This window comes from Vulpes vulpes, chromosome 5 (assembly GCF_048418805.1).
Source record: "Vulpes vulpes isolate BD-2025 chromosome 5, VulVul3, whole genome shotgun sequence".
In the NCBI taxonomy this organism is placed as follows: domain Eukaryota; kingdom Metazoa; phylum Chordata; class Mammalia; order Carnivora; family Canidae; genus Vulpes; species Vulpes vulpes.
The window spans coordinates 20353905-20378576 of NC_132784.1; the positions used below are offsets into that span (position 1 = coordinate 20353905).

Sequence of the window (24672 nt, forward strand, 5' to 3'; positions counted from 1 at the left end):
CCTTGCAACATCATATATCATATACCCAGAGCTTTTGCTGGATCAGCAAAGATCCTCCACCACATTTTCTCTGTGGTTTCTTGTATGAGAAAAAGCACATTGATTTTCTTTATTTCCTTATTTTACTAGTTTATCCTTCGGTTCATATTGCAAAGCACATTTTAATTAGGTAACAATAATTGTGATTATGTGTTAAGAAATCTGCAGAGTATTCTCATAGAGATGTTTAGTGTTCCTGTCAGGATGACATTGTCATGCAGCATTACTATCTTGCAGAAGTTAAATGCCCATGTATTTTAATAAGTCCCAGAGGAACAAAAATGTGTGCTACATTTGTTCAGTCTCTTTTTACAGAAAATAAGATAACCATGCTCATTAATTCAATAGTAACCTAATGGCTTTAAATATGGATACTTTGTCTACTAGTCGAAAATCTTCTTTACTAAATTTTCAGCAATTTTTAAATGTTGCTTGGAATCCCAATAAAAAAATGGAAGGAATATTTTTCCTTAGCACGGTGATAACTATTGACAGAGTAGAGAAAATGAACTCAAAGAATTCAGGAACCCATTGCAGGGGAAGGGAGAAAAAATTAAGAGGGCAGGGAGAAAAGGGAAGAGGCCTGATAAAAACCCCCTGCTCCAAGTCTTCCCAGGCATACGACTACTACTCTCCCTCATTTGTTCTTTCATGCCTTCCCTTTTTCTCTTCTCAGGGGTAAGGAGCCTTTTTCAAACATACAGATCTGCCCACTTGTCTGGGGACATTATGGGGCACTGCCGCATGTAGGGTTTCCTTTTGCTGTCACATACTAAGCTTTTGGAGAATGATAGGAGCAAGAGTGGTGGGTTATGAACATTTTCTGTAGAATTGCCAGTGTGGGGCTGAGGGGCTTGGCATCCATTGGAGATACCCAGACTTGGAGGCCCTTGGAGACCCTAGCAGCAAGTGTATCCAGAAATTTCAGAGCTGCTTCTGATTTCTAGATGAGCTTATTCTTGTTCATTGGCACCTCCAATCAGGAGGAAACTCCACAGTTCAACCTAATCCAGGCAAAGCTCTTGAAAAACAAGTCTGTAGTTCTGCCGTGAGCACCTTACCCAAACAGCCCACTCAGCATTCTTCCTTAAAAATTTGGAATGGAACTGAAGCTGTTTGAAGACAGTGTATTTGGGAACCCTTACCTGCCACACTTTACTGCCTTGTAGCTAAAATAAGTCACTCAGAAGGGAGAATGAACATAGGTGACGTGCCAAAAAAAAAAAGAGGCAAAAGAGAAAGGGAATCATGATTAAAGGAGTTGAACGTTGCCTGAGTTCTTTTTTTTTAATAATAAATTTATTTTTTATTGGTGTTCAATTTGCCAACATACAGAATAACACCCAGTGCTCATCCTGTCAAGTGCCCCCCTCAGTGCCCGTCACCCATTCACCCTCACCCCCCGCCCTCCTCCCCTTCCACCACCCCTAGTTCGTTTCCCAGAGTTAGGAGTCTTCATGTTGTCTCCCTGTCTGATATTTCCTACCCATTTCTTCTCCCTTCCCTTCTATTCCCTTTCACTATTATTTATATTCCCCAAATGAATGAGACCATATAATGTTTGTCCTTCTCTGATTGACTTATTCACTCAGCATAATACCGTCCAGTTCCATCCACGTCGAAGCAAATGGTGGGTATTTGTCATTTCTAATGGCTGAGTAATATTCCATTGTATACATAGACCACATCTTCTTTATCCATTCATCTTTCGATGGACACCGAGGCTCCTTCCACACTTTGGCTATTGTGGACATTGCTGCTATAAACATCGGGGTGCAGGTGTCCTGCCATTTCACTGCATCTGAATCTTTGGGGTAAATCCCCAGCTGTGCAATTGCTGGGTCGTAGGGCAGATCTATTTTTAACTCTTTGAGGAACCTCCACACAGTTTCCCAGAGTGGCTGCACCAGTTCACATTCCCACCAGCAGTGTAAGAGGGTTCCCCTTTCTCCGCATCCTCTCCAACATTTGTGGTTTTCTGCCTTGTTAATTTTCCCCATTCTCACTGGTGTGAGGTGGTATCTCATTGTGGTTTTGATTTGTATTTCCCTGATGAACGTTGCCTGAGTTCAAGCTGCATTTCTGCTTTTCTTGAAGCCTAACTGTGAACTCTTTGTGAGACAGATAACCCAGTATCTTTGTAGCAGGTGGCCTTTTCTTAAATGTATATGTAATCAGAGTTTGGAATTACTAAGTTTGGAAGTACCCATGGGCCTTTGCACACAAAGGAAGATCACTTCTCTCACAGCTGCACTTCTGCCAGATAAATACAGGGTGGGAGCTCGTTCCCTGAAGGTGGCTGTGACGTCCAAATGGCCCACTGCCATCCAGTGGATCAGACTATCAGTGGCACAGTGGATGTGCCAGTTCTGCCATTATCTTATAGAAAGAAATTAGCACAGGAGTGTTTATCCTCAGGCTTCACTTTTTTTTTTTTTTTTAGTGTTTTCTTTTTCTTTCCAGATTTCTCCGTTGATAACATGTATGCACACATATGTTGATGAATCTGCCTTAGGTGCTCAGACTAAGTCTAGTGGGCTTAATTTTGGTCAAGGTTCTGGCAGTTCTTAGCTCTGTAAATTTTTCCAACTTATTAAGCTCTCCAAGTCTGTTTTGGTTTTTATCTCTATCAGGAGAGTAGCAATGGTACCTATTTCTCTAGGAACTTTTGGTAGGGATTACATAGTTTTTATACAGTGCTTATCATGGTACCTGACGTGCATTAAGAGCTCAATAAATTTGTTGCTATTATAATTTTGATAAGAACTATGATTATGATTATTATCACCATCTGCCTTTTCACATCTGGTGGAGATGCCAATTCGGAGCATATAAAAACATCCATTAATAATGCGGACAGTGGAGAGTCGGTGAGAGAATCCTCACTTATTGACAGTCTTGCTCACAGAAGCCTGGGTCTGATTTTAGTCTCTAGTGTATAAAGCTTCATGAATGAGAATGAGTGAATGCTTGCTTTATGAATGAGATTATCATTCTGATACTGATTTCTCTCCCTCTTACGGCCGCTGTTGTCAAAGATAGAAGAGATTAAGGTTGACTATGGACACATACTAGTAGCATATTATTGTTTGTCTTGGTTTTTAAAGGGATTCCTGATGGAGACTTGTTTCCTGTCATTTCTTCACACTCCATCTCCTGGAATGTCAAACAAAACGCGAATCAACTGTATCTTCTGTTACCCAAGGTTCCAGACAGGAAATTTCAAATTTCATACATGCTGTAGTCTTCTGACTCTTCTCTCCAAGTACTCTATAGCAAAATATAACATCTTAGACAATTCTGCAATGGATCCATCATCTGGAATAATAGTTTCCAAGAGAGATCCTTCCCCCAAAAAAGAAATTAAACTTGTACTATTTTACACTTTAGAGAGTGAACATTTACAAGAGCAAAATGAATCTACTGTAAATTAACTCTGAATTTCCCCAAAACCGCATGTAGGTTCAAAATTAAGGTGCATTTTTTGACAGATTCATAATAGCCATAGAAATGATTACAGCAATTATGAAGTATTGGTGAATCTAGTGTGAGAATTGCCATCTTAGATAAACAAATGATAATTCTTGTTCAAACATATTTAGAAGCAAAGGTGATGGCCCCAATTTATGGGCCTATTCAGATTTTCAAGCTTTAAGTTGCTACAACTTGGACCTCCTCTATGTTGGACCTTTTCTTTCTTGCCAGTAGGTCTTTGAATCCTAAATTCCCTATTATGTAAAGAATTTTTCTCAGAGGCCACTCCGTACCAGCCTGAATGTCCAGCAGTCTGCCCTTGGCACTCAGCAGCTGCTGCAACAGTGCCTGCACCTGGCTGGTGCTCAGCAGGCCCCTCGGTCCCCAGACCTGCTCCATACCCTGGCCCACGGTCATAACTGCATTAGTCAACCACCTCTTCTTCCTTTGCTCCTGCCACTCTAAAGGCCACAGCAGCTCCAAAGCCTCAGGAAAGCAGTTTTCAGCCCCAGCAAGGGGAATAGCATAAAAAGAACATTAAACCGAGTTTCTCAGTGCAGGGCATAGTTACCAGACTAACACCTAATAATGAATTCATCGATGATAGCACATGACATCCCTGACTGCAGCAGCACAAGTGCAGAGATGGGAGCTCGCTCGAGCTCCTTCTCTCTCCCCTCTCCCACTGTATGAGCAGTAGTCATGAAAACTCTAGCTCCTCCACTGACTTCTGCACTTAGTGAGAAATTCTTAGTAACACTCCCCAGGAGTTTAAGGGCATTGCCTGGGATTTCCTCCCTCCCCCATCACAGATGGTACTGGGACATGGTATTACAACATGGCCTGCGTGGAAGATATGGGTGACCAAGAAACCAGCTGTGCTTGTTTGTAAAGTTGAGGCCAGCTTGGTGACACACTAGCTTGTATCTGCTTTTCCTCCATTCCTGCTATAGTTCTTTACCCCGACTCTTGTCATCCTAGGATTTTACTTCCTTAGCAGAGAAGCTCTGCCTTTGGCTCTGTTTTCTAAGGTATTTATGGAAAAACAGAGCTACTCTCTAAAGCTATCCAAATATCCAGTGGTCTTCGTTTTGATGTATGAGCACCTGACAAAAACTGAGGAGAAAATACTCATGAGTATCTGCCAAAAATGTTATAATAGGAAACCTTTCATCAGGCAGATGGTTAGGTCAGATAACCACTAAGAGCTTTCCTGTTCGAAGTTTCTGTTTCTGTGAGACACTGCACAATTTTTTTCTAATTGCCCAGAAAAATCTGAGTGGGATTTGTATTAAGTACCTTCAAAGAACATTATTCAACACAGGAGGCATGCTGGGAAAACAACTTCTTGTGGCAGGAAAGAAATCAGTGTTTTATTAGAAACCCCATCTAAACCATATGAGAAAGTACTGAATTCCCTGCAAAAAAAAAAAAACAGCAAAGAAAGAAATGTATGCCCCCCGGCCATACATGCTCTCTTGGGGAGTGATTATGGATTAGGCCATTTTAATACATATACCTAGACAAATTTTGTATTGTTTGCTCTTTTTCAGTCGATCCTGGCTGAGTTCCAAAATGAATCGTCATGTTCTGAGTTCATAAATTCCATGGAATAAATTTGCATTTCTACTTCAGCTTCTCTATCAGCTCTAGGAGAATTGCTCAGTGATGCTTTATTGTCAACAATCAAAAGATAATTCCCAAGAGGAGGAAACTGCTGATTTTCTTGAGCAAGAGGTGGTAGGAGCAAAAAATGGAAGATGCTAACTGTTTGGGTAATTCTGACAGCATCCTTTCCTTTGATAGGGTGGAGACTGTGGGGAAGGATTCCAGATCCGCAGCCTGTCCTGTGTGGTCCACAATGGTTCAATCTCTGACTTGGCTATAAGTGTAGATGATGCACTGTGTGGAGAAATGCCCTTTCAAGACAGCATCCTGAAACAGCCATGTTCTGTGCCTTGCCCAGGTATGCAGTTTGCAGTGATGGGGAGGGACTTCCCTGGTGATTTTTAAATTCATTTTCTATTTTATTTTTCTGGAGAAGCGCTCATCAAAACTGAAATTTTGCATTAATCAAAATTAAAAATGCAATAAAGTTATCACTTTGGGAGATCTCTACGGCTTCAATGCAGGTAAAGTAGGTGAGAGGCAAAAAAGCACTGGATTTGGAAATTTAAGAATGAAGTAGAAATTTTGCCACATCACTGGTGTTTTATCAGGGACCTAGAGTCTAGTGCCTTGGACCAGTAGTTGCTCTGTCTGGAAAATGTGTTAGCAATGCCCAACCTGACCACATCTAGTACACTGGCCAGTACTCAAAAAATGTTGACTGGATCCTTGAGTTGATGAATCCCTGAATGATGGTGTGGTGGGAGCAAGTAAGATTGTAGGTTCATGAAAGCCTTCTGTAATCGTGAAAGTCATTATTAATTACAGAAAGTGCATGAGTGATTTTAATCCTAATAACCAACCTACCTTGTATGGCCTAAGTTTAAAGTGGCTGAATATATCCACATGTGTGTAAACACATACATATGTACACACACATATATATGTATACACACGCACACAATTATGTATGTTTAGAATATTAAACATCATTTAGCCTCAAGGATATTCCACTTCAGAGACCAGTTTCTTCCTGTTACATGCTTTCAGTGAACGTCTACTTTATGACGGCTATTATGTGGCTCTTTGAAAACTGAGTTGCTATCATTTTTGTATCTCCCTTTTGAAAAGCTTACTATATTAGCTTACTATATTAAATTTGCATTTCTACTTCTACTTATGGTGTCCTCTAGACAAGACTATCATGATTTGAAGTAATGGCAGTCTAGCTTTTGATACTTTCTTGCTGAACTAGATTAAATAAAAAAAAATATATCATTCTTAGTATATTCTAAGTAGAAAATTGGTCAAGGTAGAATGTATAGTGCCTACAACCAACCTACATCACTGTGCCATCACCACAAATCTCACTGTGAACCCTGTCCACGTAAATGTTTTCAGGTGCTAGTTTTCACATTATTTTCCTTGCCCTGTCCCGCACCATCATCTAGGAGACTGCCATTTGACGGAATGGTCTGAGTGGAGCACATGCGAATTAACCTGCATCAATGGAAGAAGCTTTGAGACAATGGGCCGCCAATCTAGGTCAAGGACATTTATAGTTCAGTCTTTTGAGAACCAAGACAGCTGCCCCCAGCAGGTTCTAGAAACACGCCCTTGTACAGGTACCAAGAGCACTTTTCAGTTCTCAGCCTTGATTGATCAATGCTTATCTGTTTTTATGTGAGGTATAATAGAACCGCTGTTATCGTATTTACTTGCAGGAGGCAAATGTTATCACTACACATGGAAAGCAAGTCTTTGGAACAATAATGAACGAACTGTATGGTGCCAACGTTCAGATGGCATTAATGTCACAGGTATTCCTGCCTAAGATTTGTGTGGGCACTTCAAAAAGATCTCTGAGTGTTGCTGTTTGTGAGAAGAATTAGCTTACAAATTATAAGCAAAAGACTGGGCAGGTGGACTTAGATGATCTTCATAGCAAATTGTCATTGGATCTTATTTTGTTTTAAATTTTTAATTAAAGTATACTTGGCATATAACATTAAATTAGATTTAGGTGTACAACATAGTGATCCAAAAATTATATACAAGATGCCCACCATGATGAGTGTATTGCAGACTCTATTCCCTATGCTGCATTTTTCTTCCCTGTGACTTATTTTATAACTAGAAATTTGTGCCTTTTAATCCTCTTCACCCATTTCACCCAACCCACCCCCCACCCCTACCTTTGGCAACCACCAGTTTGTTCTCTGTATCTGTAAGTCTGGTTCTTTCTTTTTTTGTTGTGTTTGCTTATTCTGTTTTTTAGATTCTACATATAAGTGAAATCATATGGTATTTGTCTTTTTCTGTCTTGCTTATCTCACTTAGCATAATACCCTCCAGGTCCATCCATGTTGTTGTAAATGGCAAGACTTCATTCTTATGGCTGAGTAATAGACCTTTGCATCTTAGAAAGCAAACAGTTTGATCCAAAGACCCATAATATATAAAACAACTTACAGGGATCCCTGGGTGGCACAGCGGTTTGGCGCCTGCCTTTGGCCCAGGGCGCGATCCTGGAGACCCGGGATCAAATCCCACATCGGGCTCCCAGTGCATGGAGCCTGCTTCTCCCTCCGCCTGTGTCTCTGCCTCTCTCTCTCTCTCTGTGACTATCATAAATAAATAAAAAATTAAAAAATAAAAAAAAATAAAAAATAAAACAACTTACATAGTAAAATTTCCTTAAATACCGTGTTCTGAGACAATGGCTGAAAAAGAGACATGACAGTTTAAAGCAACAGTCTCTAAAGTTTTAAATCGTGTACCTTCTCAGTAAAAAGTTTTTGACGACCTATCTCAACATATCCTCTTCTTGCACTATTATGCTCCAGTATCGTATTATAAAACACGTACAAAGTTGAATTGAAAGGATGGATAAAGATATAATAAAATATATTCATTAATAGTGCAGAACTTCTTTTCTGTAAGTTATAGATGTTTGCATCATGCACTGGAAGCTTGATTTTGGATATTTTTCTAGTTGTCACTATTTAATATCTAAACAGACTGAGCAAAGGTTTCCTCACTTATGACAGTGGCTACAATTTGATAGTACAAATGATCTCAATTTTAAAGTTTGTTAATGCCTTCTCAGAAAAATATTGTTTTACTGCTACTGCAGCTGACAAAGCTTATTGTATCAGTGAGAGAATTTCTATTCTTCTGTGGGAATTGAAGAATTGTCAGCTCCGCCTTTGTCTAGTTTGCCTATATTTGCATTATTGTATTCCCTCTAACCCATAGTTTATCCATACGGTAATTTATTTTAAGCTGCTTGTCCATTCTGTAAGTTATGGTTGAAACTAAATACACTGTAAATCTATTTAATCAGGAATACCAAAAGCAGCATCCTCCACATCATGCTGAGCTTTGGCTGGTGAGGGTTACACTGTCAAAGTCTCTGCAGAGTACTTGGTGCACAGTGTATAACCGGGCCATCTAATGATGAGCTCAGGTTATTACTATCAGCTGCTAAGTATTACAGCTTAATTTCATTTTTAAATTTAAACAAACTACTGTATGAACTATAAAAACTCTAGTATTTTCTAACCAATCCTCTAGAGATTCTATCCCCAGGGGTACAGGCACTGTTCTTTGGAGAACACTGGTTAAAAGAGTGGAAACAACCGCCCCCCCCCCCCAAGCAGTTACTGGTAGCACCAAGACCATGTGGTTATTGCCGCTAATGTCCAAATTATCCATTTCACACATAGATATAGTTCTCGATTGTAGGCTTGTTTTGTTTTGTTTTGTTTTCCCCCTCTGGGGATTATTTTCTTATTCTTCCAGTAACAGTAGGAATTTAGCTGTTTCATTCTCAGGCAAAACATAGATGTTTCCTCTACAATCTTAACCCAAAGCTTTTTGCTAGCTACAAGTCATAAACTATAACTGGGTGACAATTGTATTAAGACAAAAGCTAGAATCTAGAAATGAAACCAGTATTCAAATACTTTAAATCCTGCCCTCAAATAATACATCATCTTCTTAGGCTAGTACTTTGAATCCAGAAAGTCATGACTAATATGTAAATGACTTTCAGATTATAGACACCTTAGTCCATCCATTTACTCAAAAATCTTGCATACCTGCAAGTACTGTATTAGATGTATGACTGCTTCTCCTGCAGCTTATACATTTACTTTTAAAAATGTGTGAAGCTCTATACGTGACTCTGTGTGTGTGTGTATTCTGGTTGCGATACATTTTAAAATGTTACCAAAGACTTGGCTGGTGTGGTCCATGAATCTATTGTGGCATTCTTTTAGCATTTGGTTGTTGACAATTGGCTTATTGCCTACTTGGGGTATTCAGGCACTGGAAAAAACTACACATAGAATGAGTCTTCAAGCAGATATATTTTCTGCTCCTGAACTTAAACTGAAATTTCATCCATTCTTTTCCTGATCTTGGCCCAGCACACAGATGTTGCCCTCAAGCAGAGCCATATGATAGAATGACATTGCCAATAAGCAGGTATAAAAATTACTGCAAACATCTTGTTAGCAGAGCCTTTCATCTTGAACAATTCTTCCTAGAGTAATCAATAAAATAAAGCTGGACCATGTATAGGCAAATACATATAAAAAATATTACTGTTACAGAGTGGCCAGTGCCTGAGAGGAAAAAAAAAATATAATGTTTATCATAGAAAAGTCCACAAATGATGATGGTGGGTTTTTGTGTTATTTTTTTGTTTTGGTTTGGTTTTTGTAGGAGGCTGCTCCCCTCAGGCACGTCCTGCTGCTATTCGCCAGTGTAATCCAGCCTGCAGAAAACCTTTTTCCTACTGTACACAGGTGAGTCCTGTGCTAGAGCCTTCTACAGTTAATTGCCGTCTTCTGCATATGTTGTGTGTTTTCTAGTAGGCTACAGCCCCAACAACAGTTCCATGTACTCACGGTACCATCTAGAGGACTTTGCAGGAATAATCACAGCTACTAAGGATTTTTTTTTTTTTTTTAATAGGGCCGGGTCTTAAGTAAAACAGTCTTTTTCTATATATCTCCATCTATAACCAAATCTGCCTATAGATAGCTAATTCATACTAGCTCTGATTATCAATAAATGTTCTCAGTTGATTTATTCTTTCATTCTTAGCCTTCCATCTAGTCAATCTATTTAGAAAGATATTATAAATGTTCATATTTGCTAATATTGAATAAAATTGATTACACTTGATGACTATGGTACAAGTAAATTTTTAGTTCATTTTAAATAAGTTAAATATTCGGCTATGGAGAAAAAGTATTATGCTCATGTGCACACATTTTCTTAAAGCAGAGCTCTTTATCTCTGTTCTTCTCTCTTAACTCCCATTTATGACTGTTCAGGAATTAATGCAGGATGTGCAATGTGTTCTAATCAATGGCACTCATAGTGAGCAGTGCATATAAAAGTTATGTCATGTTCCTTAAAGAAACAAGTTTCTTCTTCTTATGTGCTCTTTCTAAAAATGAGCTGGTTAAAAATAATTTAAGTATTCAGTCCTAGTTTATGGCTTTTTTCACTTCAAGGTGGGTTAAATCTTTACCACAGAAAAACTAATGCCTAAGCTTATAGAGGAGAAAAGAGGTCAGCAAAACTTCATATACTAATCAGATTTGCAAAATAGAAGTCATAGCTTTCCACCCCTTGTCCAGATACCCTCTTTAATAAAACATAAATAGCGTTTGCCTTGAACCTTTGGCACACCTGATTGGTTATAGCTTTTCCCTTAGACAAGAGATGATCTTAATTGTCTTAATTAGCACTCTATTGAACACCATGCAATATCCTTAAATGAAATGCTGTAATGTCACTATTATAGGAATGCTGCCTATTTGCTAAACAATGGGCAATTACTAATTATTTTATCCTAGTTTTCTGACCTTTTCCTTTTGTAGAATACTGAGGTTTTAGTTTTTAGTCTTTAGTTTTAGTATCTATTTAGTATCTAATACTTACTATTTACTGCTCCTTAAAATCATGTGTTCAGTTAACAATCAGTGACCCAAATACATAGTTCCTTAGACTCACCCAAACTTGAGTGGGTGAACAGATGGGCCTGTTTAAAAAATGCCAAATAGTTTTAGGTAAGGCACTACAACAGCAAAGTCATACAGAGTCATAATTTCATGCTTAACTTTTATGTTCTGTTCTTCTCTGTTGTCTTCATATTTGCTGGAGGATGGAAGAGCAATTATTTTGTTTCACTTCTAAAGGCAGAAAGAAATCCTTGCTGTAACTCACCATAGCCAGCATCTTGGAGAGGTTTATTGTACAATGAAAATGACCAGGAATTCACAGACAAGCATGAAGGACACATTGTCATAATGCCAACTTGGATGTAATGTGACACTCAGGTTACTACAAGGAAGGATATGGGACAAGTGCCTTGGGTGAAGTCTGTTTTTTCTCCACTTAGGCTGCCTTCCTTGAGTGCAAAACCAAGCCTGCAAGCAGAGAGGTAGTTCAGACTAGTTAGTGATCAGTGGTAGAAGGTGGTAAGCAGCATTCAGCAGCTGGCACAGTAACAGACATCAAAGAGCACAAAGCCCAGAGGCACTACATACATAATCCCTGTTGCTTTACTTCTCAGCATCAAGGGCAGCAGGTTCGAATGAGTGGGCAGGAATCTGAAAGAGTTGTGGGGAGAATGGAGGATAATTTGATTAAATATCTTAAACATCTCTGTACTAGAGAAAAAGAATGGAGTTAATGCCCTCCGTTGACAAAGAATCGTGATTTCTTACTTGCAAGCTGTAAGAATTGTCAACCTGTAGAGAAATCTGATGATGTCTTTAAGGGGTGGCTCAGTGGTTGAGCGTCTGCCTTTGACTCAGGTCATGATCCAGGGGTCCTAGGCTTGAGTCCTGCATTGGGCTCCCCGCAGGGAACCTGCTTCTCCCTCTGCCTATGTCTCTGCCCCTCTCTCTATGTCTCTCTCACGAATAATTAAATAAAATATTTTAAAAACAAAGGGTTGACTTAGGAATTTGGAAAAATGAACTGCTTGGTTTTTCATCTCTGGCAACTCTGTTACTGAAAAACCCCAAATTGCCATAACACATCGCACATGTATTAAATGATTCCAGCTTTTAAATTGTTCTTTTTCACCACTGTGTAACCATGAAACTATTTTGTATTCTGTAGGGTGGAGTCTGTGGCTGTGAGAAGGGCTATATAGAGATCATGAGATCAAATGGTTTCCTGGATTACTGCATGAAAGTACCCGGCTCAGATGATAAAAAAGCTGATGCGAAGAACCTTGCGGGGAAAAACAGACCTGTGAATTCAAAGATACATGACATTTTCAAAGGATGGTCACTTCAACCCCTTGATCCAGGTACATTTCAGTTAAGAGTAAGACATACACGTTTTCTCATGGGGCATTGGGGTTCACATTGTCACCACTACTTATGACAGAAAAAATGGAGGGAAGAAGAAAAAGAGGTGAGACAGAAGAGGTAATGTGGTCCAATTCAAGGTTTCCCAGATTTGCGTGTCAAAAAGAGGTAGTCCCTTTAAATGTAAAATGTTCCCATGGTTGGGTGAAGATAAATGAAGATGAGTCTCTCTTACCCCCAGTCTGAGATATGGAATTAAGTCCCCAAATAGTAACTTTTAAAATTATCTTTTCATTGTAAATTACCTCTGCAAATGTGTATATAGAATTGAAATTAAGAGCAAAAGTTGGAATAGATCAAGAACCTGCAGATAACCTTAGGAAATGTCTAGGGACCCTATGTGGTTTGAAAAATGCTGTTGGAACTGTAAAAAGCCTTAATCTCAGAGACAGACCTTGGCACCACGGCTCAGAATGTACCTGTTTTGTGATTGAGTGTAACGCTTTCACCTCTCGATTGACTTCATAGTGAGGAAACCTGTCCAAAGTCACCTTCCTTGCAGAACTTTTGTGAGTTTTAACAGTGCTGGGCGTACAGGGCTCAGAAATTGGTGGTTATTTTTTTTTTAAGATTTTATTTATTTATTCATGAGAGACACAGAAAAAGACAGAGGCAGAGATATAGACATAGACAGAGGGAGAAGCAGACTCCCTGTGGGGAACCCAACACGGGACTCAATCCTGGAACCCCGGGACCATGCCCTGAGCGGAAGGCATACGCTCAACCACTGAGCCACTCAGGTGTCCCAGGAAATGATGGTTATTAAAGATAGAAATGAAATTTGTTAGATGCTTTCTGTGTACCCTGTCCTTCTGTGCTGGTTACATTGCATGAATGATCTCATTAGGTTGCAAAAACCTAATGAGATGCTATCATTGCCATTTTTGAGATTAGGAGTCTGAAACAGAGAAAATGAATTTGACCAAGGTCCTACCACCACTAATAGGAAGATCCAAAAGGTGGGCCATTCAGCTCTTTCATAGTATTTATCTCAGTTTTCCCCCTTGTAAAGTATGCAGAAAATAAAAACAAGATGCTTGGTGCTAATCAGAAGTACCTTTTCCAGGAAACAAAATTCTACTAATAACTAAGCAAAGTGGCCTAACAGGGCATGGAGAGGAAAAAGGCAGACAGAGCTCAGGCAAAAAATACCCTGGAAATTTCCTCCCAGACCTCAGGCCTCTACAAATCAAAAGTGCCTTAATGATGTACTTCAATGAACCAAAAACCAGAGCCTGGGACTCAAAAGACACTAGATCTAGTAGGAGAAACCAGATGTATGCTCCTCATCCAACTTTTCAGAATGATTACGGTATCTTATGCATTTCTGACTCCACTGTATATATTTGGGTATGCCATAGATTTTAAAATCATTTCATTCATTTTGTGATTAAATTAGCAGTAGCTTTAAATCTGAAGGAAGTGTGATCTGAAATGTAGCCAGGCTCACCCACTGCCTGCAGACTCCAGTTCCAGAAGAGAATTAGGGTGAGGTTCTAGAGAAAGGATTGCTCAATTCCCTAAATGAGGTCCTTAGCCTTTGGGTGGCTAATTAAAACCTCAATAGTGATATGCATGTAACTATATATTATATATATATTTTTTAGTATATGTAACTGTATGCATATGAATATGTATATGTATGTTTTCCTCATGAGAATGTAAATGAATTATGAATATCATTTTGTGCACATATATATTTGTATGATGAGTTCTTAGAAAAGAAATTTTACAAAATATGATACATATTGCCTAAATGTCTCTCTAGAGTTTGCTCCAATTTATATTCTCCTCATGAGGAAAACATTGATACTTATGTATAAGCAGAATAAGGAAAAAGAAAATATGATACAATTATACAATGTCTCCTATTAAAAAGAATGAGACCTGCCTTGTGACCTAGCATGGAAAATTGCTTTAAAAAAAAGTACAAATCAAAATATATGCCATTTGCATTTCTTTAAAAAAAAAAAGGTGTTATGTATTTGTATGCATGTACTCATATGTTTGCATATACAAAGGGAGCTAAAATGCTTCACAAGGAAACTGGTAACAGTGATAGCTCTTGGCTCGGGAATTGAGAGAGGGTATCAGGGTGACTTATTTTTCACTACACATCTTTTAATACTTTGAAGTTTGATCCTATCCATTATGTTATTATAAAAAGTTATATTCTTTTTTAAGTAACATGGACCACATACCTCTGCTCTTGGGATTTAAAAGTACTGAATCCTCCAAGTACTTCAGGTCTGTGAGATTTAGGAGTGAAAAGATGAAAGGTGTTTTCTCACTCAGGGAAGATTTTTTTTTTCAAGTGTAAAAAAACTCAGAAGAGGGGATTTCATCATTAGTGTTTCAAAGAGGTCAGAATCAAAGCTTTGTTAAAAGTTTTATGACCATAGAAAAGTATCATTACTAACCTTGAAACCTCATTCTAAAACCTGACTGAGGCTTTAAAGTGTCCTGTAAACAAAAACTGTAATGGGTAGCGACAATATAATTGAATGTAATTGTGATTTTATTCCAAACAAGTGTTGCTTACAATACACTTTGATAGTTGTTCATCACACATATGCCTTTCAAATATGATGCTGATATGGTTTTTTGGACCTGCAGTTAATTATATTCATGTAGTCTAATGAATCTTCTGTGTGTATCTGTGCTTCAGAAAGGAATGCAGTTCCTTTGGGATGCTAAGGCATTGTCTTCTCAGTCCAGTTAACTGTGCTCACATAAATAGATCAGACTTATTTGGTTTTATTTTTCTTAATTCTGGCAGATGGGACATCAAAAATGTCTACTTTAGGGATCTCTGGGTGGCGCAGCGGTTTGGCGCCTGCCTTTGGCCCAGGGCACGATCCTGGAGACCCGGGATCGAATCCCACGTCGGGCTCCCGGTGCATGGAGCCTGCTTCTCCCTCTGCCTATCATAAATAAATAAAAAATTTAAAAAGAAATGTCTACTTTACGTGTGTGGTTACAATTTGACATAATTTGGTGACTTTATTACCATATTTGGGCATATAGATTTTGTTCATTCAACATCATTTCAGGAAGCAAAATCACCAAAAGTGGTGATGTAACAATTTTGTTTACATACAGGATTACCTCTTAATTTTTTGGTTCTCTCGGTGTTGCCAAATGTATTGCAATACTTTTGTATTAAATATATAAGACTATACACACATAAAAACATATTTAAAAAGCCTGACAAATGTTAGATTTTATGAAGTAATGATTATTGTTGTGTGCTTCCCATTTGAAAAATTTGATAGACTTACATTTTACATTTTCACCTTTGTTGGACATTTTCTAGCTGTCACATATGAGTAGTTTCACTGATTGTGATTTATGCCAGTCTCAGAATTCAGATGATAAATATTAAACTCAGATGAGAAGACTTTTGTATGCTAAACTTGTTATTTAATCTCTATTTTTAAACAGATGGCCGAGTAAAAATTTGGGTTTATGGCGTTTCAGGTGGAGGTTTTCTTATAATGATTTTCCTAGTATTTACTTCCTACCTTCTTTGGTAAGTACTGACAAGCAAAACGCTTGTATTCCATATTCTTAAAGATAAGTGACATATTATACTAAAGTGTCATTGGCCATTATAACTAGACTCTTAACCCACAAATAATTATCAACAGAATAGTTGAAATAATTTATCTTTAGTGTCATCATTTGACATAACTTTCTTTTATGTAGTTTTCATATAATATCAGAAGATATAAGAGATAAATTATTTTTCAGCCTTGACTGCACCTTAGCATCTCTTAGTACCTGCTGGGGACTGATACTTGGGCCCCAGCCCTAGTGATTCTGATTTACTTAGTCTTGCCTGTGGCCAGGTCATCCAGATGTTTAAAAGCGCTCCAGGTAATCCTTAAATGCAGCTAAGGCTAAGAGCTATTACTTTAGATCATTCTAATTCTTAAATTGACCTATCTTGACCAGTGGGTTCAAACAACCTGTTTAGTACATTTTAAGTAGTGGAGCCAGGTGTTCATCCACATTGACCAGATTTGAAAGAAAATTTTCTGTCAATTCCAAGACCCCCATTTTGTAAGTGGCTTGTGCCTGAAATTTTTATCATTCTCAGAAAATGATTATCAGTTTACTGTATGAGCTGCTATTGAAGCCAGACAGAAGTAAATACGTTTGAATGTTTTCAAGTGTGTTGAGTATATTTTATTTAGCTTCCCAAGCAAAATTTCTAAAGGGTCCTTCTTTTTAAAAAAAAATTTTCATGAGATCAAAGTGTTACTTTGCTTTTTTCTCCAGATTGAGATCCTTATAATCTATTAAAGTATTTCCTTGAGAGTTTTTACCCAAGTTTTAATCTTGATTCAAATGTAGCCTCAAATATTCATATTTGAGTCATATTTAGCCTCAAATTATGTTTCCAAGGTCACACAGGTTTTTAAATCTTTGCTCTGGATCAGTGAAAATAAGATGACTTTAATTCTTTCTGCCACCTATAGTGCTAGAAATTGAATTTCTACCCAACTAATTTTTCCATAGTGCTGTAGTAAAAAGTAACACCTTCAGGTAGTCCTTCACCCTATAATCAAATGATTTAACCAATTTTTATGTCTCAGTTGATATATTTTGTGTATATTCCTAGATCCTGTCCTAATGAACAAATGTGAAGTTGAAAGCCTTATATGAGGTTTACAGTGATAGGGTCTATTCATCACTAGAAAAGATTAGAAAAGGAGGAAAATATCTTATATTGCAACAAAAGACATGAAGATTTGACAGAAACATCTCTGAAAGTAATGGCCCAACACAGTGTAAGGGAATCAGATAGTTTGTTCTGTAAAAGCTTGGAGGGATTCTAGTTGTTAATTAATGTTTAATCTCTTAGGTATTCTAGGGAAGAGGGAACCATAGGATTTGGAATTGGGGACATAGTAATTAATAGTAAAAGTCATTAAATTTGCCTTTCTACATTTCTCTATCCTTCAACGATAAATATTTATTGAGGCCCTTTCTGAATGACTCTAAACTCTAGGGATTAATTAGGTACATCACTGAATTCTGGAAACAATTTTCTAGAGAATTTTTAAAAGATCAATGCAATTTTCCCTTACTTTTTAGTGACCAAATTACATAAATATTGATGTACAGTATTTCTCACATCTATTTTTTCATCTTCAGTGCTTGGATTTAGTCATCTCCTTTTGGGAGTAGCACAATGGCTACATATTGGGACTCAAAACAAATGCTCTTTTCTGCTATCTACAGCCAAATAGTCTTCCTAAAATTTATAATCAGCCCCTCTCCTACACAGATACCATCAGGGGCTTCCTTTGACAGCAAAATGAAAGTCATGTTTTGGCTGCCTAGCCAGCCAATTAAAGTCTTCTATAATTTAAGCCTGAACAATCCTTGCAATTTCATCTTCTATCTCCATATGCCTTGGACAGTCTGTCTGGTGTGTTGTGTAAGCCCAGATAGATTTTTCTCATTAAAGACATTAAAAAAAATATTTCCTTTAAAAACTAAACTATTTTGATAAAATGGTAAATTTCCTACTGGAATGTTTAACCTATGTGCTTAGTTCTACAATCCCATCAATCCTCTATTATTTTAGTTCATTATAATATACTCATTTTCTCTACTATCATATTTCATAACAAAGTTTGTATCCATCTTTCAGATCACTCCTTTCCACAGGTTTCAGGTTTTCAAGTTTACCATCTTCATTTCTATCCAAGTTGTTGAGATACAGCACTTTTAATCTATTTGTGTTGCTGTTTCAGAAGTTTTATCCCAAGACCCCACATACCCATTCACATGCATTAGAGAAGTTCATCATTTTATTTGTACTGTGCATGTGTAGTTTTGATGTCTATTATGCACTTCTTTATATTATAAACTCTTCATTATATGAAAAAGTTATAAGTATTGAATATAAGGCTTCCACCTCTTTCTGGAGGATAATTTTTTGCAAGAACCTTATATTAGGGTACTTATAGTGTTACCTTCTAATTTTGCAAGGAGACTTCTGTTTCCAGGGTTTCCTCCTCCTATCCCATTCATCTAGAATGGTTTTTCATCATTAGATATTGACACTCTATTGGTTCTTCCCAGTAAAACTCAAATGCTAGCATTTTCTCATCAAACAGCCTAGAATAACTTGGCCATTCCTCCTCTCTGGCATTTACTCAAGGCTGTGATTATAATAATTTCTATAAATATCTTCTGCCTCTACCACCCAAAGTAGAATAGTGGATAAATAAATATTATACATAGGTTGCCTTTCCCATCCTCACAATAATCTATTGAGTTTTTACTGTTATACCTATTTTAAAGAGAGCTAAGTGATCCCCGGAAAAGTTCAATAACTTCTCTGAGGTCATCAGCCTGGTAAAATCACCTCTAGGTTTGCCTAGGCCCAGAAGGTTTCTCTTTCCACTGGTCTTCCTAGTCTGTAATTTCTTTCTCTTGAATAATCCTAAAAACTTTTTAGATTCAATGTGCCATCAATAGCTTTCATATTTTTTAGAAGCTCCTTGTTTCCCAAGTAAGCTATAGACCTGGGAACAGACCTATTGATATCAAAACACATACCATTTACTGTTACTTATGAGTTACCTAAAGAGTCCAAATAGATACTTTCATGGCATTTACTTCTATTAAATAGCTTGCAGAGGAGTTAGAAGATGACAGTCTTTGAGATTTTATATTTTCTCCCCAAAATAAAAGACTTAGGCTAAGAGAACTACTATAATATTCTAGGCCTTAAGTGTATACTTTAGATGAAGGCAATTTATAATAAAACTTAGAAATGCTTTTGAGAAAATATAGAAAAATAGCCTTCTTAAGGACTACTTCGTTCAGATACAACGCTTTGTACATCTACCATTAGTGTTCAGAGTTTTTGAAATATTATTGATGCCCCTGCTCCCCTGGCAGTAAAGATCCATGAGGCAATTTAGTGAAGACAAGCACTGGGTAAGCTTAATCTAGACATAGTGCCAGAAAATTGTTCCAGATAACTACAGCACATCTATTCTGCACTGCCCAATACAACTCAGCAAATGGGCCCTCGTTGGGCCCAGGTTTGAGTAGTGTCCCCACTTCTAGGGGCTCTGCCCTCATGAGTGGCTACCTAACCCGAAGACCATTTCAGGCTTTCATCAAGCTATTTATTCTCTACTGCCCTGGGGATGAGTCCTTAGGGCTTGAATTCAGTGGTGCTATTAAGTGCCAAGAGTTTGCCCATCAGTTGATAATCAATTTGCTTTCCCAGCTTCACACGTTCATCCTTTGCTAAAATGCAACTGATCATGGAAGAGGTCACTTTAAATGTGTGTCATGCAGTGATCTCTGTACAGCCACTGTTGTGTAATAGCTTTATCCCTGTGCCAACCCCGAAAGTGGTGGTGGCTGTCACGAGTGCTCCATTAGGAAGAGTTATGAGGCAACACCTCAGTTCGACAGGCAAGAATAATGTGATGGATTAGAGATCTACCTTGGGTACAGGATGAGTGGTGGTGGCCTATGAGGCAGGCATCTGCAGGTCCTGATTTAGTGTGAGGTGGTCGCACCTTTCCTGATACCAGAGTTGAAGAGAAAAAAAAAAAATATTTTTAAAGTATTTTTAAGGGAAAAAAAGGGAGATCTCCTAGTTGCTAGATTTACTAAGGACAGCCCTGCCACACAGCCCCTCCTCTCAGGGATCTTTTTACCTTGCCAGGAAGCCTTGTAAAGCTACAGCTACCCAGCATGTACCACCTTACTCAGTTTGCCAACATTTGAGAACTATTTATAGTTAGGATATTAGGATCTATCTGTTGAGAGATTACACAATTCTAAGAGATTCATAATAAAATAAGGCCTTCATCCCAGTGATCCCCAGCAAACCCCATGTGGACCACCCCATCTGGACCCCTCTTTTTCTCCAAAATTCCATACATGGAAACTTATTCATAAAAATATCTCTAATATTTGGAGCAGAATTTTATAGGCCTAACACACAAGGTGGCCAAATTTTGATGTCTTCCTGGCAGTATCAATATATGGATTCAGCCCTCTCTGTCCCTTTCCCCATTCCCCAGGAGTCAGTTCTTCTTCCATTTCTCTTTGCCCAATAGCCTTTAGCAAATACTAAGAATGGATTGTTAAAAACTAGTTGGAAGCACCTACATTTCCTCCCTCTCTCTTCCCATCCCTTCCAAAAGGCAGGAGCTATAGAATGGGGAAGATCCCAATTGTCATTTCAGATGAACTGTCTTGTATCAGGACAACCTCCACTATCACCAGAAACACCACCACAGTGAATGCACAAACTGTCACTTCCCAATTGTCCTAAACTGTTGTGTGATTTCTTAGTACTTTTAAATGCTGCAAATTAGCACTCTCTGGACCTCATTTCAAGCTGGGTCCATCATTCTTTTTTTTTTTTTTAAGGATTTATTTATTTATTTATGATAGAGAGAGAGAGAGGCAGAGACACAGGAGGAGGGAGAAGCAGGCTCCATGCCATGAGCCCGATGCGGGACTCGATCCCGGGACTCCAGGATCGTGCCCTGGCACCAAACCGCTGAGCCACCCAGGGATCCCCATGGGTCCATCATTCTTTATGCTATAGTATAGGCCAAGCAATAGAACTAGAGCCACTGAAATATATATTAATATAAAGTTAAATTGAATGTTATTCTAATAATTATACAATGAATACCTTTTTAGAGCACGAAATTAGTGGCTGAGGATCCCACAGGAGGTTTCTGCCTTTCCTCAGCTTCTCTGATTGGAAGGTAATTGCTTGCAGCCCGTGCCCAGCACTCAGCTCTTCACCCATTGAGCACCCACTGCCCCACAGATGCCAAGAAGGAGCACTGATGGAACCTGTGGCTTTTCCTATAGTGATTTTTAAAACCATTTCTAATTTCTTAAGTTTGCTGCATTATCAAACCAAGGAAGATAGTTTTAGAATTTGAACATTTAAATTAGGTGATTCTCCTTAGACCCATTTTAATTCTATCAAGCATCTCTTTGTGTGTATTTCTGTGTGTGTGGTAAATTCACCTAATACAAAATTCTCCATTTTAATAAAGAAAAAGAAACCAGACACAAAGACCGCATATATTATGACTGCATGAAATATCCAGAATAGGCAAATCCCTAAGAGATGGAAAGTTAAGTGGTTGCCAGGGGCTGATGGTGGGGGAGATAGGACTACCACTTCTGTGGGTACAGAATTTCTCTTTGAAAAGTTCTGGAACAAGATAGGGTGATGGTTACACAACATTGTGCATTACTAAATGCCACTGAATTGTATACATTAAAATGTGTTTCTAATTTAAGCTCAAAGCTTAAAAATTCCCATGTACAGACAAAATATTTCTACCACATGCCAAGTTAATGGCATGGATACAGAGAGAGTGGACTGAAGAGGTTAAGGGCCTGGGCTTATGTGTTAGATGTGCTTAAATTTCAGCCTCAGCCACTCAGTGACTTGTGGGAAGGCAAGTGATCTCTCTAGTCCTTCTCTGTAAAAAAAAAAAAAAATGTATTGACCTTAATGCTTCCCCTCTCTCAAGGTTGTTCTGGAATTGAGATATTTTATGAGCTATTTTAATATATTTTATGTAAAATGCTGAACACAAGCCAGGGCATTTAGTATATTTCTAATTAATAATAGATGCTACTGTAAAATTAATACAGTTGAAGACAAGGAAAGAGTTGACTCCCTACTCATAAGGGTAACCCCAAAGAGATGAGCTCTAAAGGCATGGAAAAGCAAAGGCACTGAAGAAGGAAGAGAGACAGTATGGTAGGTGTGGGGCACTATGTGACAAAATTCAAAGTATAAGCATTCATAAATGCAAACTGAGTTTCAACCACACTAAGAAACAAAGTATAATGCAGGCTGTCTTGCCCCAGATCTGGGCTATCACTGTATGATTTGCCAAGGTTACTCAGCTCCAGCTTCTCTGTGAGAAGGAGGAGCAGCCCTTTCTGTCCTGGCAAAATTGTCAACCTCAGGTGAAACAGGCCAGGTGAGAGTGACTCTGCATGGTGCAGGATCAGAGAAAGTTTCCTGACAGACTCTGGTGACATAGCATCTAAATGTCAGGTTTGAGGCCAGCACAGAGGCATGTTTACTTACTAACAGAACTAGGGTAAGGCAGAGGAATCTGGCTGCTTCAGCTGCTCATGTGAAACATCTCTGATGTAGGGGTCACAGTAGCTTAGGAATTAGTGAACAGCAGATGCTTTCATTACTGAGTATAAACAAGAACGAGAAAAGTAGCTCTCTACCAAGTTCATTGTTTCCATGAAGTCCTTTTCTAGGATTTTGGGGGAAAAAATGATAGCTTCTCCTTAAAATAAGGATAAAATATGCAAGTACAGGGATCCCTGGGTGGCGCAGCGGTTTGGCGCCTGCCTTTGGCCCAGGGCGCGATCCTGGAGACCCGGGATCGAATCCCACGTCAGGCTCCCAGTGCATGGAGCCTGCTTCTCCCTCTGCCTGTGTCTCTGCCTCTCTCTCTCTCTCTCTGTGACTATAATACATAAATAATAAATAAAAATTTAAAAAAATATATGCAAGTACACAAAAATGAAACCCACAGTTTCAGAGCGCTCAATCTTTTGCCACTTAACTACTTGAATTTCTGTATCTCACAGTTGTCTTTGGCAGATGAAGCAGAAATCTGTGAACCTTTATATGAGGATTTTTTTTCCCTTTGCAGCAAGAAGCCAAAACCACATCAAAGCACACCTCCCCAACAGAAGCCTCTGACCTTAGCCTACGATGGAGACTTAGACATGTAACCTGAAAAAGAAATCCAAATGTAGACATCAACTGCCTTAACCACTTTCTCTTTTGTAGCTCTCAGACTTCTCAGTTTTTTGAGGAATCTCATGATGTGACACATTGGGCAGAATACAAATACTGCAAAAGTAATATTGCCTCAACTTCATTTGGACATGGAGTCAAGGATTATTAAGTCTGCCATTTTGCTTTCAAGTTGTTTGTGGGTGTGTTTAATTTTTTGATTTTCCCAAGGGTCCTGAAAACCCTTCTCTTCCTGTTTGGAAATGGAAGAAAACATGATGGAATTCCCACAGACTTCAGTAAACTTTATCTTCAGCAGCATGATGACAATCTGGAGGAAAGTCCAATCAAGGCATTTACTGTAAATGACGAGCCTGACACTGCTTTGTTATGCACTATATTAGTGCAAGTCTTTATTCTTCCCATAATTCAACACTGAGTTTTCTAGAGTTTACATTGGTTCAAAGACTTTCAAATTGGATTGCCTATTTTCATGAACACAGAGAGAATGGTTTACCATTTCAGAAATTCTCTGAGTTTTTACCTTTAAATATTGTATTTTGTTTTGTAGCCAGGGGATGATGGCACTTCATGGGTTGCGTTTATTGAAAAAATAAAAATAAAAAAGAGTGGACATGAATGCTAGTTTAGATGAAAGCTAGGTGGCTTCTGAATGAAATATGTATTGAGTGTTAGGTGGTTATATTGGAGAATGAGGGAGAATGAGGTAGATTATTTGGTTACTAAAACTGTATTTTAACAGAAATTTAGCCATGTAGATATAGTACTATACCATCCACACTTGTAATTCAGTTTAACGATGACAAACTCTGCTTTTGTAATTTCAATTTTCTTATCTGAATATTTATAAATTCTTTTTTTGAATTTAATTATCTGACCTCATTTAATATACATCGAACACCAATCCTGTTTGTAGCAAGTCTTGCTTTTATAAGGTTTCAATAATACCTAAAACCATTAAAAAGCTGAAACCATTTTATGAAGATAATTGTTTGTAATCGTAGATGTTGAGAGTAAGAAGGTGCCATCTTGTGGTATTGACTTGTATTTATAACAAATAAAGTGCTCAAGAGACTGAGATGTTGCCTATTCTAGATTTATTCACTTATGAATTGCCCTTGCTTTGACAAAAACTGTTTTACTGACAGCTTCCCTGTGTTACCCTTGTAGGGGTTGACAGCTGAAATCACTGCCAAAGAAAAGGATCCTTTTTGCACTTTCTCAACACTATCAACTACACTATGAAATAGAGCCAAATACAATTACAGAGTAGCTTTGAAGGGATATTTAAAGCTCAGTTAATATTAGAACAAACTGCTGAAATAAGGCCAA

General features: G+C 38.2%; 1 protein-coding gene across 2 annotated transcripts in view; it reads left to right on the top strand.

The window, feature by feature from the left end:
• THSD7B (thrombospondin type 1 domain containing 7B) overlaps window positions 1-24418 on the top strand; it is an 861577-nt gene extending 837159 nt beyond the window's left edge. For both annotated transcript variants that reach the window (XM_072757643.1, XM_072757642.1), the window contains exons 22-28: window positions 5320-5479; window positions 6573-6746; window positions 6846-6941; window positions 9853-9935; window positions 12271-12463; window positions 15969-16056; window positions 23234-24418. In XM_072757643.1, the coding sequence (XP_072613744.1) occupies window positions 5320-5479; window positions 6573-6746; window positions 6846-6941; window positions 9853-9935; window positions 12271-12463; window positions 15969-16056; window positions 23234-23315 (876 nt within the window). In that variant the 3' untranslated portion in view covers window positions 23316-24418. The remainder of the gene's footprint in view (window positions 1-5319; window positions 5480-6572; window positions 6747-6845; window positions 6942-9852; window positions 9936-12270; window positions 12464-15968; window positions 16057-23233) is intronic.
• The last annotated feature ends 254 nt before the right edge of the window (window positions 24419-24672 follow it).